Below are 17,216 nucleotides of genomic sequence, written 5' to 3'. Positions count from 1 at the left end.
GGAGAGAGAGAACAAATGAAGAAATGTATCAAAGGCAATGCAACAATGGTTGTTAGAGAATAAAGTATTGATGGAGCAAATGAATAAACGAACACTGAACTAAAATTGACACCACTAAACAATGAATAGTTCCAAATATATGTGATACTTATCTAGATTTACTGGGGTCATTTTGTTAAAATTGACACCATTAACAATGAATAACTCCAAATACTGGGGTCATTTTGTTAAAATCGAGAATTACTAAATAAAATTTCATATATATTTAAACCAAACTTGAAAGTTCAGTGGTGTGACACCACTGAATTACACGTAGTCCCACTTGATCAACACATTATCATATCCAAAACAATTTTCAAAAAAAAAAAAAACAACAAAACGGAACCATTATTATTGGAGAATTATTCATTGATATAAAGATGTGTGTTTAATCAAGGCAAGGGAGAGGCCGGTGGAATTCCAGGGAATCCTGGAGGTAGAGGAATAATTGGGATTGCCGGAGGTGGTGGAGAAGGAGGAGTTAAAACCGGGACAGGTGGTAAAATTGGAGGGAAAAGTGGCGGCGAAGGCTGAAATGGGTTAGGAGGAAATATTGAAGGCGGTGGTTGAAGCGGGTTTGGAGGAAGAATTGAAGGCGGTGGAGGCAATAGGGGGTTTGGTGGCACGATTGAAGGCGGTTGAAGTGGATTTGGCGGCAATGGAATAATTCCAAAAGCCGGTGGTGGCGAAGGGATGAGGGGTATTTGTGGAATTGGGCTGAAAATTTGCTGCTGAGATACCATTCCACTTGATAATAGAGTTGAGTATTTCTTGGAATTGAATGCCTTACATAATTTGGGCTGTTTGGGAGGATTGAAAGTGAAAAACCCAGCTGAGAAAATGTGAGTTTCTTGATTTCTTGACTTGAGATGGAGTGAAGATGAAGTTGATGTTGATGCCACGGCACAATGGGGCTCACTGCTGCTGATTAATTTTACTGAACATTTCTTGATTTTCTTGACTTGTTTGGTAACCGAGAAAGGTAGATGAACTTTGAATTCTCCATGCTCATTTGTTTTCACTTCCTTGTGGAAACTTGGTGTTGAACTTCTTGTGCCTCTGCATTCTACTGCAACCAATGCTCCTGAGCACAAAATATGTTGAGAGCACAGCTTTTAGGCCACTAGAACTAGATCGGAAAAGTAACCCGAATTTTCAGAATTTAACGCTCAATCTTATTCAGTGGAAAATGCTTTTTGCATTTTCTGGTATTTCCTATGAGAGAGAACATTTTCTATGGTCATGGAAAATGAGTAAATTTGAGCGGAAAGTGTTTTATTTCTTTTAAAGGTGAAAAAACGTTTTTTAGACTAGTCTTATCCATGCCATCGCTATTGTGAGCACTGCCACCCACCGCCACAGCCTTTGTCTCCACCACCGATGCCACTATCACCTCCTACTACCACCAGCAGTACCACTGCTTCCTCCATCACTATCACCAATGTTACCAACGGAAACGTTTTTCGTGGTTAACAAAAAATGAGCTAATTTGGAGGAAGCTATTTTGCGTATCAATTCTAGACTAGCCTTGTCGACACCACTACCACTATCCTACTGCTGCCGCTGCGAATGCCACTACCACCACCGCCACAACCCTACCACCATCCCCTACAACTAAGAAAATGTTTTTTGCTGAAACAAACGGAGAAATGAAAAACAAAAAACCAAAAACTAAAAGCAAAGATTTTATATAAGAAAAAAAGGGTAAGAATTGTAAGAAAGAACCTGAAATGAAGTGGCTAGTCTTGGAGAAATGCTCTTGGAAGCATGTGTCACAGTAAACAGTGCCAACAACAACAGCAGAGGGAAGCTTCTTCTCATGCTGAGCCTCTGAAAGACTACTAAACGTAAAACTCAGAACAATTATATTTATCAGATACCAACTCATTCTGATACTTCTCATCATATCCCTTTAGAAAAGCTCTGTCAAGTATGGTTGAGATGGGTTGGCTTTTATATCACAAGCCCTTTCAATATAGGCTCTGTTTGGTAGAATTTGGAACAAAAGTTCCAGTCATTGGTTCTTACGTGATGTTTGTTTGCAGCTTTTAAAAATTAATTCTACCCTCACTTTTGAAAATTCGGTTGAAGGTGTGAAAATTTGGCTAACTGGTCATCTAGTCGTTTAACCGGAACAGTGCAATTTTTTTTATTTATTTTTTTTTATTTTTATTTTTATTTTTTGCAATTGGCACATGTTGATTTTTATATATTCAACAAAAAATATTTTCCAAATTTTTAAAAAAAAATTATGAACTTTAATAGAATTTTGAGTTGTGTGTTTAGTTATGAGTTGTAAGTTTTTGAATCAAATATCATATGTCACATCAAAAATTTTCTACTCAATTCAAAAAAATTTTCAAAACTCATTTACCAAACAAATTTTTCACACTTAAATCATAATTTTAAAACTCACAAACTCAAAATACAACTCCTATTCTCAAATCATATTTAGAAAGCTCTACCAAATGCTACCGTAGTTTCTGTATAGGAAAGGGAAGTGAAAACTTTTCTAACTCTTTTACAAGATGACCAAACAAGCCTTCTTCATGTTATTCACGCAGAAGCCACAAAAAAGTTAGATCTACTTTTTTGTGAGAGAATTGTAATTTGTATCTGGTTCTGTAATTGGTTTCTGTTTCTAGACCTTTTCATTTCCTTGCCACCAAAGACACAAAAAACATTGTATCCTCCTCGAGACTATCTTTAGGGCTGAGATCAAGCTATATGTCACGGACTAGGTGTTTATCATCTTCCAAAGAAACTGGCTCCAGCAGTGGTACTACGTACCCCGTGCATTATACCCAAGGACCAACCCAGGAGATGCGATAGGAATCTACCTTGCCTACCTTGCCGTTCACAAATTAATACGTTTGTAAGGTGCTTGGTGTAGAACTCGCATCCCTAGTGAGTCAGTACGTGACATGCTACCACCGCCAGTCCCTGACCCTGATGCCCTCTTCAGGAGGACATTACCCTCCCTGCCTCTATACTTGTTCGTTCCCCTACTCATGGAAACCCACCCCGTGCGGACACCACCCTTGGTGAGGACCCCACAATGAAGGTACTTGGTGTAAGTCACACATACCATCCTCATCACAGTGCTCCTAAGCTGGCTCTGATACCACTTGTCACAAACTGGTCGCTTGCCATACTCTCGAGAAGCTGACTTCACGAGTGGCACTGCATACCTCGTACATTATGCCTAAGGACCAACCTAGGAGATACGATAGAAATCTACCCTGCCTGCCTTGCCGCTCACAAACTAATGCGCTTGCAAGGTGCTTGGTGTAAAGCTCGCATCCCTAATGAGTCGGTACATGACATATAGCTCAAATTAGCATTGACAAAACGTCTATGAATCCCTCGTGTTTGTGGTACCACCATGTTGTTGGGCCCTTGTAGACCCTTTGTACTTACCTTCCTGACAAGTAAGGGCTCTTATTATCACATCTAAAGAGAATTGTCACGCGTTGATCGTTCCCTCCTATTTTTCTTTTTCTTTGAGCAAAACAAACATAGAAAGAAGGAAAATGTTGAAATAGAAAGGTAGATAAAGATAACAGTAGTACTAAGGTCTCGTTTGGGAACATACTTTTTTAATAACTTTTAAGCATTTTGGTTAACATATGATGTAAAAAAACCTAGTATGTTTGGGATGACTTTTTGACTTTTTACGAAAAGATGTGCAAAAAGTATAGAGAAAATGGAATCTTTGACTTTTTGATATAAGTTTTTGACTTTTTGACTAAAAAAACTACTTGCCAAACGAGGCCTAAGTGTAGAAAATTAAAATATAAGAAATACACAAAAAATACATTGTATGGCTGAAACTCATCTTGAATATGTTCTCTTTTCTATATTTCAATTTTGTTCAGTTAGCATTATTGTAAAGAGAGGCTTTGCCCTCCTTTTTATTTTTATTTTTATTTTTATCTTTTTTAAATATTTTTATTTTTATTTTTTTATGGAGCTTTGTTTGTTTGTTTGTTTGTTTGTAGGGAAGTTGGGTCCCAATTGGTTCACGAGACCCATATAGCTAATGGACACAAAATTCATGAGCTGTGTCACTCTATTGACCACCACAAATTTCATGAGGTATATCACACTATGAGCAGTAACCGAATTGGAAGTAGTGTTTGCATGTGTTGTTATGTTGCCCACATTAACGGTATGAATCTCTATTTTTAATTTTTAATTTTTAATTTTTTTTTCTTTAATACATTTTCAATCTTATGACCAACATAGAAATTTTTATTTTTCAAAACTCTTACAATATCTTATGGTTGAGAATACAGTTGTACCATTGTGTCTCAAAATTTGTGTGTTTCAAATTCTCACTTATAGTTGATATAGTTTCTGTCATACAATCATTTCTCGAAATGTCTATTTTTTTCACAATTTTCACAACATCTTACTATTGAGAATACAATTATATAATTGTGTCTCAATATTTTTGAGTTTCAAAACTTTTGCCGTTGATACAAATTCATAGTACAGAGATTTTTCTTCTTCACAAGACATTTAAAGTGGTCCAAATAGATGTCAGAAAGTTCTTCATGTTAATCTACAAGGGAAGGGACAACAAAATCACGGGATGATTGGCCATGGTCCCAAGAATTATCTCATTTTTGTCATATGTTCAAGTCGGTCGAAAAGTATCCTATATTGTATGATTATGATAGCATAGTATTCAAATTCGCCAGTAAAAATTTGATAATCCAACATATCACTAAAAAGTTATCTGATCGGTCGTTAATTTCAAGAATTTGAGTTTAGTAGACATCATTACTTCAAGAATTCGAGATTAGTAGACATACATGCAAACTGGTCTAAACCTTTGATATAAAATGAAAATAAAAAATGAAAAAAATTATAGTATAGTATTCATTCATTCATCATAATCAACAACCAGAGAACAGAACAAAAACATTCTTAAGAGTTATTTGAAATATTTTAAATAAGTACATTTTTTAACTTCTTATGAAATATTAATTTGGTTTGAAGTGATGTGTTAGAGAAATGATGTGACTTAAATAAGATAATGACTTTTTAACTTTTTGACTTTTTTAAAAGATGTCAAACCTAACCTTAGTGTCTCGACTCTCGACTTTCTTTCTGTGTTCTCACAGTTGGCCTAAGCAAGGTTGATTTCTTGTACTTCCATTCTTGTGGTTCTTTTCCTTCCAATAGTTCAGTATATTATATAGTTCTTGTGAATATTTTTTATGACACAATTAATTAAAAGTGAATGTATGAAAGTAGATTTTTAATGTACATGAACACTGACCTCTTTCTATATATAGGTTACTTATTACCTTCGGTAAATAAAAGATAAATTCACTAGGATTTATTCTCTTTTGGATAAATTATTTTATCTTTAAACATACATTTTCTTATGTTTTGATTCATACAACTAATGAATTACTAATAAAAGAGTAACAGTGATGTAAATTAAAACCTCAAGAAAGTATAGTGTAATTATGTTAAAAGTATGTGACTAGTTGTATTTTCTCTAAACTACAAAGGAAGTGAATGTGATTTACCCCAAAAAATATCATTCCCCCCCAAAAAGGAACATAATCATCAACAACCGGTGTGAGGGTGCTGGATGAGAATCTGCCCAAACTCAATTAGAACAAATCACACAGAATAGGAACAAGGTACAAACACAAATCTCTCTACAGTTAAAATCACAGTGCCTCTTTAATGGCACGAATCAAGCTTCACATTACATAATAATCTTGCAACTAATCAATCACCTATTATACAAAAAGATTCTACAAAGAATGGATCCATCTATACAAAATCAACAAAGAGGAGGAGAAAAAAAAGGTGTGGCTGCACAGGCCTCAATCATAAAGTCATAATGCTGTTATATAAACAGATTTCTTACCTGATTTCTTAATCGGTCCTTCTTTACCAAAACCAAATTGTAACATGTATCCTCAGTTGATGCCATGTGTCCTCCCATCTGTATGTATCTGGGGCCAATGAAGTGCATTGAGATTCTCTAATTTAGATGGAATCCAAAATTGGCATGAAAGTGGGAAAGAAAAGATGTAAATAGGGGGTTACTTCCAGAGAACCTCAATAATCTGAGTTTTCAAAAGCTTTTATTCACAGAAGCTCTTTATCATAAAATGCAAGAAGCTGTTTTACATGATTATGCCAAGCAGCAACATTTTGCCCATCAACACTAATCCAATCAACGACAGTTGATGCCGGTTGTTCCCACCATTCATCAAGCTGCATATAAATGTCATGATATGAAACTTTGAAGAGTACACAGAAAAAGAAAAAAAAAAACGGCAGAAATTTCACCACCTAAGGCTCAATTTCAATGATAAAACATCAAGCAACTGCAATTGAAATCCATTCAACTCTATATAGGCAAATAATTACTTGAGCTAATTTCCTTTTTTGCTCAACAATGTTATCAGATATTATCTGCAGATGAAAGGATATGGAGTGAAGGACGCTGCAATGTAACTAGAATTTGAACGTACTTTTTCTTAGGGGAAATGAATATGCTTTAGTTCTAAAATTTGTCAGATTTGGTTTCCTTTTATGTGAAAATAACAGGCAACAAAAGCTATCTAAGTGAAATCCCTGCTCTGCATGCTGAGCTCAAAAAATGTTTTCTTCCACTATGAAATTTTTTAAAAGCTCCTCATTTATACTATGAATGCCAATTTCGGCCCTCAACAACCCAATTGTGGACCTCCAACTTCAAATAACTCAATTCATCTAAAAAAGAAACTGTATCTTTTGTAAACTATATCAATCAGATGAAGCATAACTAATATGCAGTCCGCTTGTTTTGAATTATGGAATTTTTTTCAACACTTTTCAGAATCATGCATCGCTCTCTACAAAAATTCCACTTGGCTTACAGGCTATTAATCTCAGAAAGTATTAAAAGTAAAATTATTATACTATAACCAGCAACCACAGGAGCTACCCAGTATAACGGGAGGCATATGAACTAAAAACTCCACATGAACAGTAAATTATTTCTATAAAGAGAAAAGAAAATCCTGCAACCCGCCAAGGGAAAAGCTGAAAGGTCAGACCACTTCAGTCAGACAGGCAAAGATTTACACAAAGTAAATTTTCATAAAGTGTGCCAACTAATTCAAATGTTGTGTAACAGGTTTAAAGATCTTCAATTCTGAACTACAAACATTTTTTTTTTATTTTTTTTTATTTTATCCTTCCTCCAACCCACCAAGGTCGAAGAAAGGAAATCATATTCAGTATGTAATCATTTGATAGGTCAGAGCTAGCATAAGCATACTATATTAGATAAAGCTTTAGTGGATGGGAGCATGCCCATAAGTGATGTCAATTTATAAATCATGACGATATAAATGATAGTACTTACCAAACCCCTCACATATTTGCAATCTTCAAGGCATTTTTGAGCATTCATAATTGAACTCTTTAGTTCAGGTAGCCACTTCTCTACAATAGTTTTTTCTTGTTCAGCAGCCAAATTCAAACAGTAATTTGTGGTCCTGCAACAGTGTAATCAACATCAAGCAAGCTCTAAAAAAACATAAAAATCCTATCGATGTAAGTTTATGCATTTGTATGTCCCAGGGTGTAGGGGTCTGGAGTTACATGCACACACATATCTCTGCATGTGTGTGTGTGAGAGAGAGAGAGAGTGGACATGGAAAAGCATAAAAACATGGATGGCACACAGTGAAGTAAATAGCCCCAGAGACATGCACCATATTTGGTTTGGTTTTCAAAATCTGATTTCTTTTCTTTTTTCAAAAAAAATAAAAAGTAGTTTGGTGAAGGAAAAAAGAAAAATACTCATAATTTTCATATAATTTTCTCTTTGTTTGATGAAAATAAATTTTGAAAATTTTAAAATATTTGGCATTTATTTTCTTTTAACTAGTTTCTATTTTTTCAACAAAAACAAAAATCAAAAATCAAAAAGAAGATTCTGAAAGTTAAACCAAACAGGATAATAGTTTCCTTGGCATTAACAGACAAACACAACAAAATTGGATGTAAAGAATAGATCAAAACTTCCAGTCTAATGAATGCACAGTTTCCTAAACAACGTACAGCAGCAGATTAGACAGTCCCTTGCCTCCCCTTCTATAACTAGAACTCAGCATTCTAGTAATCAACTATACTATTTTCGGTGAGCTTCCTTTTATATTGATGACAATTATTAGGCAGCTTGGACAATTCATTTTGTGACGCCCCAAAATCCACACTAAGGGTTGTAGTCAAGGAAAAGTCACTAATGACTCCTATAGTCAATGACCAAGTAAAAGCCCAGATTGCCGGAAGAGTCAAATTAGCCTCCCTTCTAAGTCTAGCTTTTTTAAGTAGCAAGGCTACCCTTTTGACAGATCTTAAGAGACATTGACGCAAGGTCTCATAAGCAATGTGGGGAACTATATTGGTTTTTAAAAAAAGACAAGCATATAATAATAAGAGAATAGATACAAAATATCCTTAGCTACAAAAGATAATTCCATCGATATTATACCCCAAAAATAAAATTTCAAATGGACTTTACAGAACAAATTTTTTTTTTTAACTTCTTTAGAACAACCAAAAGTCTTCGAAAGTTTCCAACTCGTCATTTTCTGCAACAAAATCATCTTCGGTACCTGGCATTAAACGTCATGAGCTTTGAATGCCTAGTAAATGCACACATACCCCGCCTCTTTTTCCCAATCTAATACACAATAGCAAGTATAATAATAGGGGAAAGAAACATGATATTCAAGTCCATAACAAGGGTTACAAAGTTAGTTGTTCGTAGTCTAGAAATCTCTAAAAAAGATTTCATCTTCCCAACCACAAGAATGAGACACGGATTATTCAGTATGCCCCCTCTTTTGCTGCTTTGCAAACCTTACCCCAGATGACTACCCATGGTTACATACCGCGTAACGCCAACCAAGGACCTCAAAAAAGACGGTAAAATAAGGATCTTGCCTATGCCCTCCTCACTCTAAAACCACCTAGGGTCAGAATACAACCGTTCCGTTCAAGGGTTCCAAAACAACCACTTGCGCAAGACTTTAGCTTTCAAAAAGGAACACGTCTCGCTAACCAGTTCAATTTTAACATAACCTTATCTCATAACAATACTCATGTGATCAAAACCCCATTAGCCATCCCATCAAGTTTTCCGTTTAGATTAATGTTTTAAGTTAGTTAGCACAAGCAATTGAAATAAAATTTTCATAGATATAAGCATCATCAAAGGAGTAAATAAAAGGTATATTATCATAACACATGCAATATCCTACCAAGACATGATCATATACTAATAAGCATATTCATGATGACGAGAGCATAGAACACCAATGCAAAACTAAATTTTCAGATTTAGTATCATTTAAAGATTAAAATCAAAAGGACCATTTCAGATTTTTCCCGAGCTTGGCCTTTCTCTAGTTCGTAGAGACTTTTATCTAATTTTTAAATCATTTTTCAGAAATGGAATAGCTTTTTTAGATTTTTAGTTATTTAAGAAATATCCCAGCACTATTTAGATTCGTCAACAGTTACGAAAATCAAATTTTCTTTCCAACTGCCCACTCTTTTTCAATGAAATCAATTTTCCTTGAAAGCTAACTCTTTAAGTTATTGACAAAAAACTGAGGTCCAAGACGTTTTCCTACATTTTTCTAAAATTTTCAAAAGTTGGCTGTAAAAACTAATTTTTCATGCATAATACTCAAAATAAGAAGATTGGTAAGAAAAGAGACCAACTAAGGGAAATTTTTCACTTCTTTTGTGATGAAAACATGCTAAATAATGTGGCCCCCTGAAAATTTTATTTTCTTAAAAGTCCCCTTACTTTTGGAATATTGTAATGAAGACCCTTGATTTTCTAAACAATTTCAACTTTAACCCTAGAAGCGAAAACTCGAAAACCTAAATCGATTTCGATAACTTAGGAATCATTTCTAATACCCTAATATTGATTAAATGACTCCCTAAATATGGATTTACCACTTCAAACCCTAGATTTTTTCGATTTTCATCATGTTAGTCGATTGATAGCGTTTTTATTCGAAACAAGAAATCTAAACCGAATTAAATTCTCTAATCCTAATTTAATTTAATTCTACACTTAAATAAATGTTTTAATTTATAAATTAAAGCCAAACTCTCACATTTTTATTAGCCCCAAGTTAGTACTATTATATATAAATATATATATGTAGTACCTTTAAATTTATTTAAATCTTTTATACACAACAATATCTACAAATAGTATAAAAATTGTACACAATAAAAATAAAAATCCCCTCAAATCCACCCCACATGGGCCGGCCACCACCTTGAAGATATATGTATGTACTTTGGAGACAAATTGCTTGATTTTGGAAAGAATATTTGACCAAGGTACAAATGCATTATGTATATGTCTTGTATTTGTAACCAAGTTAGTTTAGTTAAGCCCTAACCCTAACTGGATCATCTTTTGGTACACAATTAGGCATCATAATCATCTTATATTCCATTGAATTCAAACTAAATCCAAAATATCTAATCCATTTCCAACCAAAGGGCAATTCGAACTTTTCACGCTTTCTACAAATGCACCAATTCTCTCTACACTTTTGAGCACAAAACACACTCACACACTTACATATTCAGTTGAGAGGAAAGAGAGCGCAAGAGAGTGAGCTTGGTGAAGGAAAGGAGAGAAAGAGAAGGTTTTGTTAGCAATCAACCAAGTCTCAAATAAGCCACATCACCATCTCTCCTTCTATTTCCTTTTTCAAATACATGTTATTAGAGGTTTAAAATAATATTTCAGGTGTGTTGTAATGGTGTTCATATGTTCAGAGTTAATGAGTTGAGTTTTGATCCTTCTTCTACTCATATTTTGTCTTGATCATTATTTCCAAAGACACACCATCACTCTAAAAATCTGAGTTATTGATACATTATTTTGTATGTTTTCATCACAAAAGAAGTAAAAACTTTCCCTTAGTTAGCCTCTTTTCTCACCAATCTTCTTAATTTGAGTATTATGCATGAAAAATCAATTTTTATAGCCAACTTTCAAAAATTCTAGAAAAATGTAGGAAAATATCATGAACCTCAATTTTATGTCAAAAACTTCCTTAAAGAGTTAGCTTTCAAGGAAAATTGATTCCATTGAAAAAGAGTGGGGTTTGAAAGAAAATCCGATTTTCGTAACGATCAACGAATCTGGACAGCGCTGGAGTGCTTAATAACTAAAAAACTACAAAAGCTATTCCATTTTCAAAAAATGTTCTGAAAACTAGATAAAATCCAGGCTCAGGAAAAATCTAAAATGATCCTTTTGATTTTAATCAAATGGTACTGAATCTGAAAATTTAGTTTTGTGTTGGTGTTCTATGCTCTCGTCTTCATGAATATGCTTATTAGTATATGATCATGTCTTGGTATGATATTGCATGTGTTATGATAATATACCTTTTATTTTAGTCATTTGATTATGCTTATATATATGAAAATTTTATTTCAATTGTTTGTCCTAACTAACTTAAAATATTAATCTAAACAGGAAACTTGATGGGGTGGCTAATGGGATTTCAATCACATGAGTATTATTATGAGATGAGGTTATGTTTAAATTGAATTGGTTAGCGAGACGTGTTCTCTTTTAAAAGTTAAAGTCTTGGGCAATTGGTGGTTTCAGAACCCTTGATCGGAGAGGTTATATTCGGACCCTAGGTGGTTTTGATATGAGAAGGGAATGGGCACGACCCTTATTTTATCATCTCTTTTGAGGTCCTCGATTAGCGCTACGCGATATGTAACCGTTGGTAAGCATCTAAGGTAAGGTCTGTGTTGGTTGTATAGATGATGAGGAGGAGAAGAAGAAGAACGAGAGAGAGAAAGCTGCTATATATTCCTTAATTCAAAAAGCATAGGGTTTCCCCTTTACACACAACTATACTAATAAGAATAATACATAAAGACCAAACTACTCCTAACACTTAATACTCCCCCTCAAGTTGGTGCAAAGATGTCTCTCATGCCCAACTTGCAACAAATAGGGTGAAAGACTTTACTACTAAAACCCTTAGTAAAAACATCCGCCAGTTGATCTTCAGACTTAACAAAAAGCATACATATCACGCCCTTATTCAACTTCTCCTTACCGAAATGTCTATCAATCTCAATATGCTTAATCCGGTCATGTTGAACAGGATTATGTACAATACTAATAGCAGTCTTGTTGTCGCAATACAAAGTCATAGGATCACTCCAATCAAGCCCTATATCACTCAACAAAGATTGAAGCCACATTAGCTCACATGTTCCTTGTGCCATAGCCCTATATTCAGCTTCAGCACTAGTTTTGGAAACTACCACCTGCTTCTTACCACACCATGTGACTAGATTTCCCCTTACAAAAGGCTATTTTGGGAAGATGGTTATAATGAACTTTTTAGTTAAAAACTGATTAAAAGCTTATAATAATCAGCTTTTTGTAAGAGAGGGAAGTGGGCTATAATCTGAGAAATGGATTATAACCCACTTCCCAAAAGACCCCAAAAGCACAATAACCGGAGGTGGAGCGTCAGTCGTCTATAGATCCTGCCCAATCTGCATCTGTGAACGCTTCCAACCTCAAGTGACCATGATTAGAGAACAAAATTCCTTTTCCAGGGGCAGATTTCAGGTACCTCAAAATGCGATAGACTGCATCCAAATGAGTTGCATGAGAATCATGAATAAATTGACTCACTATTCCAACTACATAGGCAATATCTGGACGAGTATGAGAGAAATATATCAGTCTTCCCACAAGTCTTTGGTACCTATCCTTCTCCACAAGCTCACCAACCCCACTACAAAGACGATGATTAGTCTCAATTGGTGAATCAGCTGGTCTGTAGCCCAACATGCCCGTTTCCTTAAGAAGATCTAAAATGTACTTCTTTTGAGAAATGAAGATGCCTTTATCAGATCTGGCAACTTCAATCCCAAAAAAGTATCTCAATGGACCAAGATCTTTTATCTCAAACTCCTTGACTAACTACATCTTGAGATGGGTCACCTCCTCCTCATCATTACCTGTTACAACTATGTCATCCACATATACAATAAGCATTGTTACCTTATGTACATTGCGTTTGACAAACAAGGTGTGATCCGTATTGCTTTGCTGATACCCAAATCCTAGCATTGCCTTTAGGAATCTACCAAACCAGGCTCTAGGAGATTGTTTCAAACCACACAAAGCCTTCTTTAATCTACAAACCTTTCCAACTGTAGACTGAGATGAGAATCCTGGAGGTACATCCATATACACCTCCTCTTCCAAATCCCCATGAAGAAAAGCATTTTTCACATCTAGTTGCTGTAGAGGCCATCCCAAATTAGCAGCACACGACAGAATAGCTCGAATGGAATTCATCTTTGCTACCTGGGCAAAAGTTTCTTGATAATCTATTCCATATGTTTGGGTAAATCCCTTGGCCACTAGTCTTGCTTTGTACCGTTCAATCGTCCCATCTGCATTGTGCTTAATAATGAACACCTACTTACATCCGACTGGTTTTTTCCCATTATGAAGAGACACCAACTCCCATGTGTTATTTTTACTCAAAGCTTATCTCTTCTACCATAGCTACCTTCCACTTAGGATCATTGATGGCTTCTTTCTAACCCTGCAGAATACACATAGAAGAAAGAGAAGAAACAATGGCACGATGCAGAGAAGACAACGAAACATATGACACGAATTTAGAAATAGGGTGTTGAGTACAGGCTCTAACCCCCTTTCTGAGAACAATAAGAAGACTCAAATCATCAGTAACAGGACCATCAACAACAGGTGAAGAAATGGGTTGAGGATCATTACCTGTAGAGTCAATGGAAACTGGGTGTTGAACTGGCATAGGAGATGATAATTGACTTGGTGGCACAAGAGAAGCCTGCTCTTTCTGATACCATGAATAAGTCTTAAGATCAGCTCTGTCCAAACGACTACCGATATCCGACTCCTCATCAACAAAACTGCTAGGCTCCCCCTCACCACAAATAACAGCCCGCTGATTAGGAAGGAAAAAAGACAACTCATGCTGATATGATGCCATCTCATCCGCAATCTCATCGATACCAATCTCCCCCTGATGAGATAGCAGAGGACCAGAAAGAAAAAAAAAGACTTAGATTCACGGAATGTGACATCCATACTAACATACAGCTTATGAGTGTGAGGGTCATAGCATTTGTAGCCCTTTTGAGTAGCAGAATAACCAAGGAAGACACACCGGACAGCCTTAGGATCAAGCTTCCCACGAGTACGAGGTTGAAGATGAACAAAACAGACACTACCAAAAACCCGACGTGGAAGGGAAGAAGTGGGATAAGTCCCAGGAAGAAGCTCAAGAGGAATTTGGAAGTGGAGGACACTAAAGGGCATACGGTTAATAAGGTAAATCGCGGTAAGAACAGCATCCCCCAAAAAGACTTAAGAATGTTCATGGTAAACAAGAGAGAGAGAGCAACCTCAAGGAGGTGGCCATTCTTATGTTCAACAACTCCATTCTGTTCAAGAGCGCCAACACAACTAGTCTGATAAAGAATGTCATGCTCCTCGAGGTATGCCTTGAAAGCTCCATCAACATATTTAGTCTCATTATTACTCCTAAGAATTTTGATAGTAGTATTGAAGAGATTGGATACCATTTTATGAAAACTTTTGAAGCATGAGAAAACCTCATTTTTAGTACGAAGTAAATTAATCCAAGTTATACGGGAATAACAATCAATAAATATGACAAACCACCGACAACCAGAGATAGAAACCACAGGGGAAGGACCCCACACATCGGTATAAATAAGCATAAAAGGAAAAATACTTCTTTTATTAACTGAAGGATAACAAGTACGTTTATGCTTAGCAAGCTCACAAGCATCACAAAGAAAGTTATTCCTAGGACAATCATGAACTAACAAAGGAAAAAATTTCTCTAAAATGCTAAAGGAAGGATGCCCCAAATGGCGATGCCACTGATGAAGAAGACGAAGAAAGGAGCCTGAAGTGCATTGAAAAGTTTGAGAGGACAAAAGTGATGCAAGAATGGCATATAGAAAGTACAGTCCACTTTGTGCTCTACCACTGCCAATCATTTTCCCCGTAGCCAGTTCCTGAAAGACACAATGAGTCGGAAAAAGGTTACAGAGCAATTGAGAGCAGTAGTAAGGCTACTGAAAGTAAAGAAGTGCAATGAACAGAATCCTTGCCGAAGATAGAAGATAAAGGGCCATCAGCCACTCTAACCTTATCTCGCCTAGAAGTAGGTGAATAAAATTGGACAAAACTAGAAGTACCCATCATGTGATCGGTAGCTCCGGAATCAATGATCCAAGGAGAAGACAAAGAGGCACTAAGTGCACTAGCATGAATACATGTGCGGGCAAAGTTGGAAGAGGCAGAAGAGGAAGGAGCTAAGGCAGATGAAGAATCAAGTCGAGCCATCAAACGTCTGAGAGTGTGAAGCTCATCCTGGGAAATAGAACCAGTATCATCCGAGGCACTAGCAGTAGTCTCAGAAACATGTGCTTGAGGACGCACACCACGACCACGACCACGGCCTCGAGTAGGTCGGCCATGCAACTTCCAACAGTGTTCTTTATCATGTTTATCTTTCCCACAATACTCACACTTCAACCGGTCCCGATCAACCAATGGACCCTTACCACCACCTTGAGGCTGATAAGGCAGAGTATAACGTGACTTGGGGCCGACAACCATCGCGGACCAATCCGGAACAGGAGCATGCACCATAGCACTACGACGACTCTCCTCCTGCTAAACCAGTGCATAAGCCTCATGCAATATAGGAAACGGAGAGCGACCCAACACCTGAACCCATATCTGATCATACTCCAAATTCAGGCCAGCAAGAAAGTCATACACCAGCTCCTTCTCCACAGCTTGCTGAAACATAGTGGCATCCGTGGAGCAAACTAGCTAGAAACTCTCGTAGAAGTCTAGCTCCTGCCATGAACCACTCAACTCAGCACAATAAACTGCTAGAGAGCGATCCTTCTGATCCAAACCCCTAATCTTCTTATGCAATTCATAGGGTTGTGCATCATTCCCCTGTTGAGAATACATCTGAGAGGCAACTATCCAGATCTTGTGAGCGGTACCCATCAAGAGAAAAGTCCGACTAATGGTAGGCTCCATAGAATTGATGAGCCAGGTCATAACTAAAGCATTCTCAAAAATTCATTGAGCAAATAAAGCACTATCCTCAGTAGGTTGCTGGGTACTACCAGTAATATAGCTTGTCAACCGTCGGGCGGCAATGGCAAGACTGCATGAGCGGGACCAAATCAAGTAATTGGTACCATTAAGCTTGACTGGACTAATCTGGAGAGATGGACTATCACCAAGAGTCATATCATGACTCAGTCCACTCTCCTCCTTGCCCTTACCCTCGTTAGCAGCCATGAGATGAGATAAAGATTGGGTAGAAACACCAGCAGGATATCAAAGAAATCTAGAAAACACTGAACCAGCACAGCAACTCACCTTTTAAGGCTAAAACAGGGCAAGATTATCCCAGAACACAGCAATCAGATCACCTACAAGCCCAAAAAACTGAAGCAGACCATCCAAAACGCAGAAAAAAGCCAAGGTAGGGCCAAAATACCATAAACCAGGGACAGTAAACGCTTTAAGGGGTCCAGTCGGCTCCCACAGAAGTGAGACGAAGGGACAAAACCAAACAAAAAGGGTTCAAACAGGAATTTTCGAAAAATCACCCAATTTTGATGAAAAATCAAAAAAATTGGAAAAAGCAATCAAGAATGACCAAAACATCAGAAGGAGATTACAAGGTGAATACCCATGAAATTTCAAGCATGTTGATATTATTATTATTATTTTTTTTGCTATTGCTATAGACGTGCCTACCTACAAGAATAAGGACAGAAGAATGAGAGGAATCATCTTCAACGAGGAAGATATTGCTCTGATACTATGTTGAATGTATAGATGATGAGGAGAAGAAGAAGAACGAAAGAGAGAAAGCTGCTGTATATTCCTTAATTCAAAAAGCATAGGGTTTCCCCCTTACACAACTATTTATACCAATAAGAATAATACATAAAGACCAAACTATCCCTAACACTTAACAGTCTGCAAAGCAGCAAAAAAG

At 36.5% G+C, this 17,216-nt stretch overlaps 2 protein-coding genes across 10 annotated transcripts in view; both read right to left on the bottom strand.

Annotated features, from left to right (window-relative positions):
• Window positions 1-240: 240 nt before the first annotated feature.
• On the bottom strand, window positions 241-2,158 carry LOC114295559 (uncharacterized). The gene is made up of 2 exons (XM_028239823.2): window positions 1,765-2,158; window positions 241-1,123 (listed from the first exon to the last, which is right to left on the bottom strand). The coding sequence occupies exons 1-2, from the start codon at window positions 1,943-1,945 to the stop codon at window positions 432-434; spliced, it is 873 nt and encodes a 290-aa protein (XP_028095624.1). The 5' UTR covers window positions 1,946-2,158; the 3' UTR covers window positions 241-431.
• Window positions 2,159-5,707: 3,549 nt separating this feature from the next.
• LOC114295560 (AUGMIN subunit 5) overlaps window positions 5,708-17,216 on the bottom strand; it is a 41,251-nt gene continuing 29,742 nt past the window's right edge. For 6 of the 9 annotated variants that reach the window (XR_014328320.1, XR_014328326.1, XR_014328323.1 and 3 more), the window contains 3 exons: window positions 7,427-7,559; window positions 6,129-6,288; window positions 5,708-6,023 (listed from right to left, as the gene is read on the bottom strand). Coding sequence is in view for 3 of the 9 variants with exons in the window: in XM_028239824.2 (XP_028095625.2) it covers window positions 6,160-6,288; window positions 7,427-7,559 (262 nt within the window). In the remaining 6 variants the exon portion in view is untranslated. Of the gene's footprint in view, window positions 6,289-7,426; window positions 7,560-17,216 lie in introns of all 9 variants that reach the window. The other 3 variants (XR_014328317.1, XR_014328319.1, XM_082867434.1) reach the window with 1 other exon arrangement.

The sequence above is a fragment of the Camellia sinensis genome, chromosome 4 (assembly GCF_055761805.1).
Source record: "Camellia sinensis isolate YWXY chromosome 4, ASM5576180v1, whole genome shotgun sequence".
Taxonomy (NCBI): Eukaryota; Viridiplantae; Streptophyta; class Magnoliopsida; order Ericales; family Theaceae; genus Camellia; species Camellia sinensis.
The sequence above is the reverse complement of the archived record's forward strand: the minus strand, read 5'-3'. Positions and strand labels throughout refer to the sequence as shown.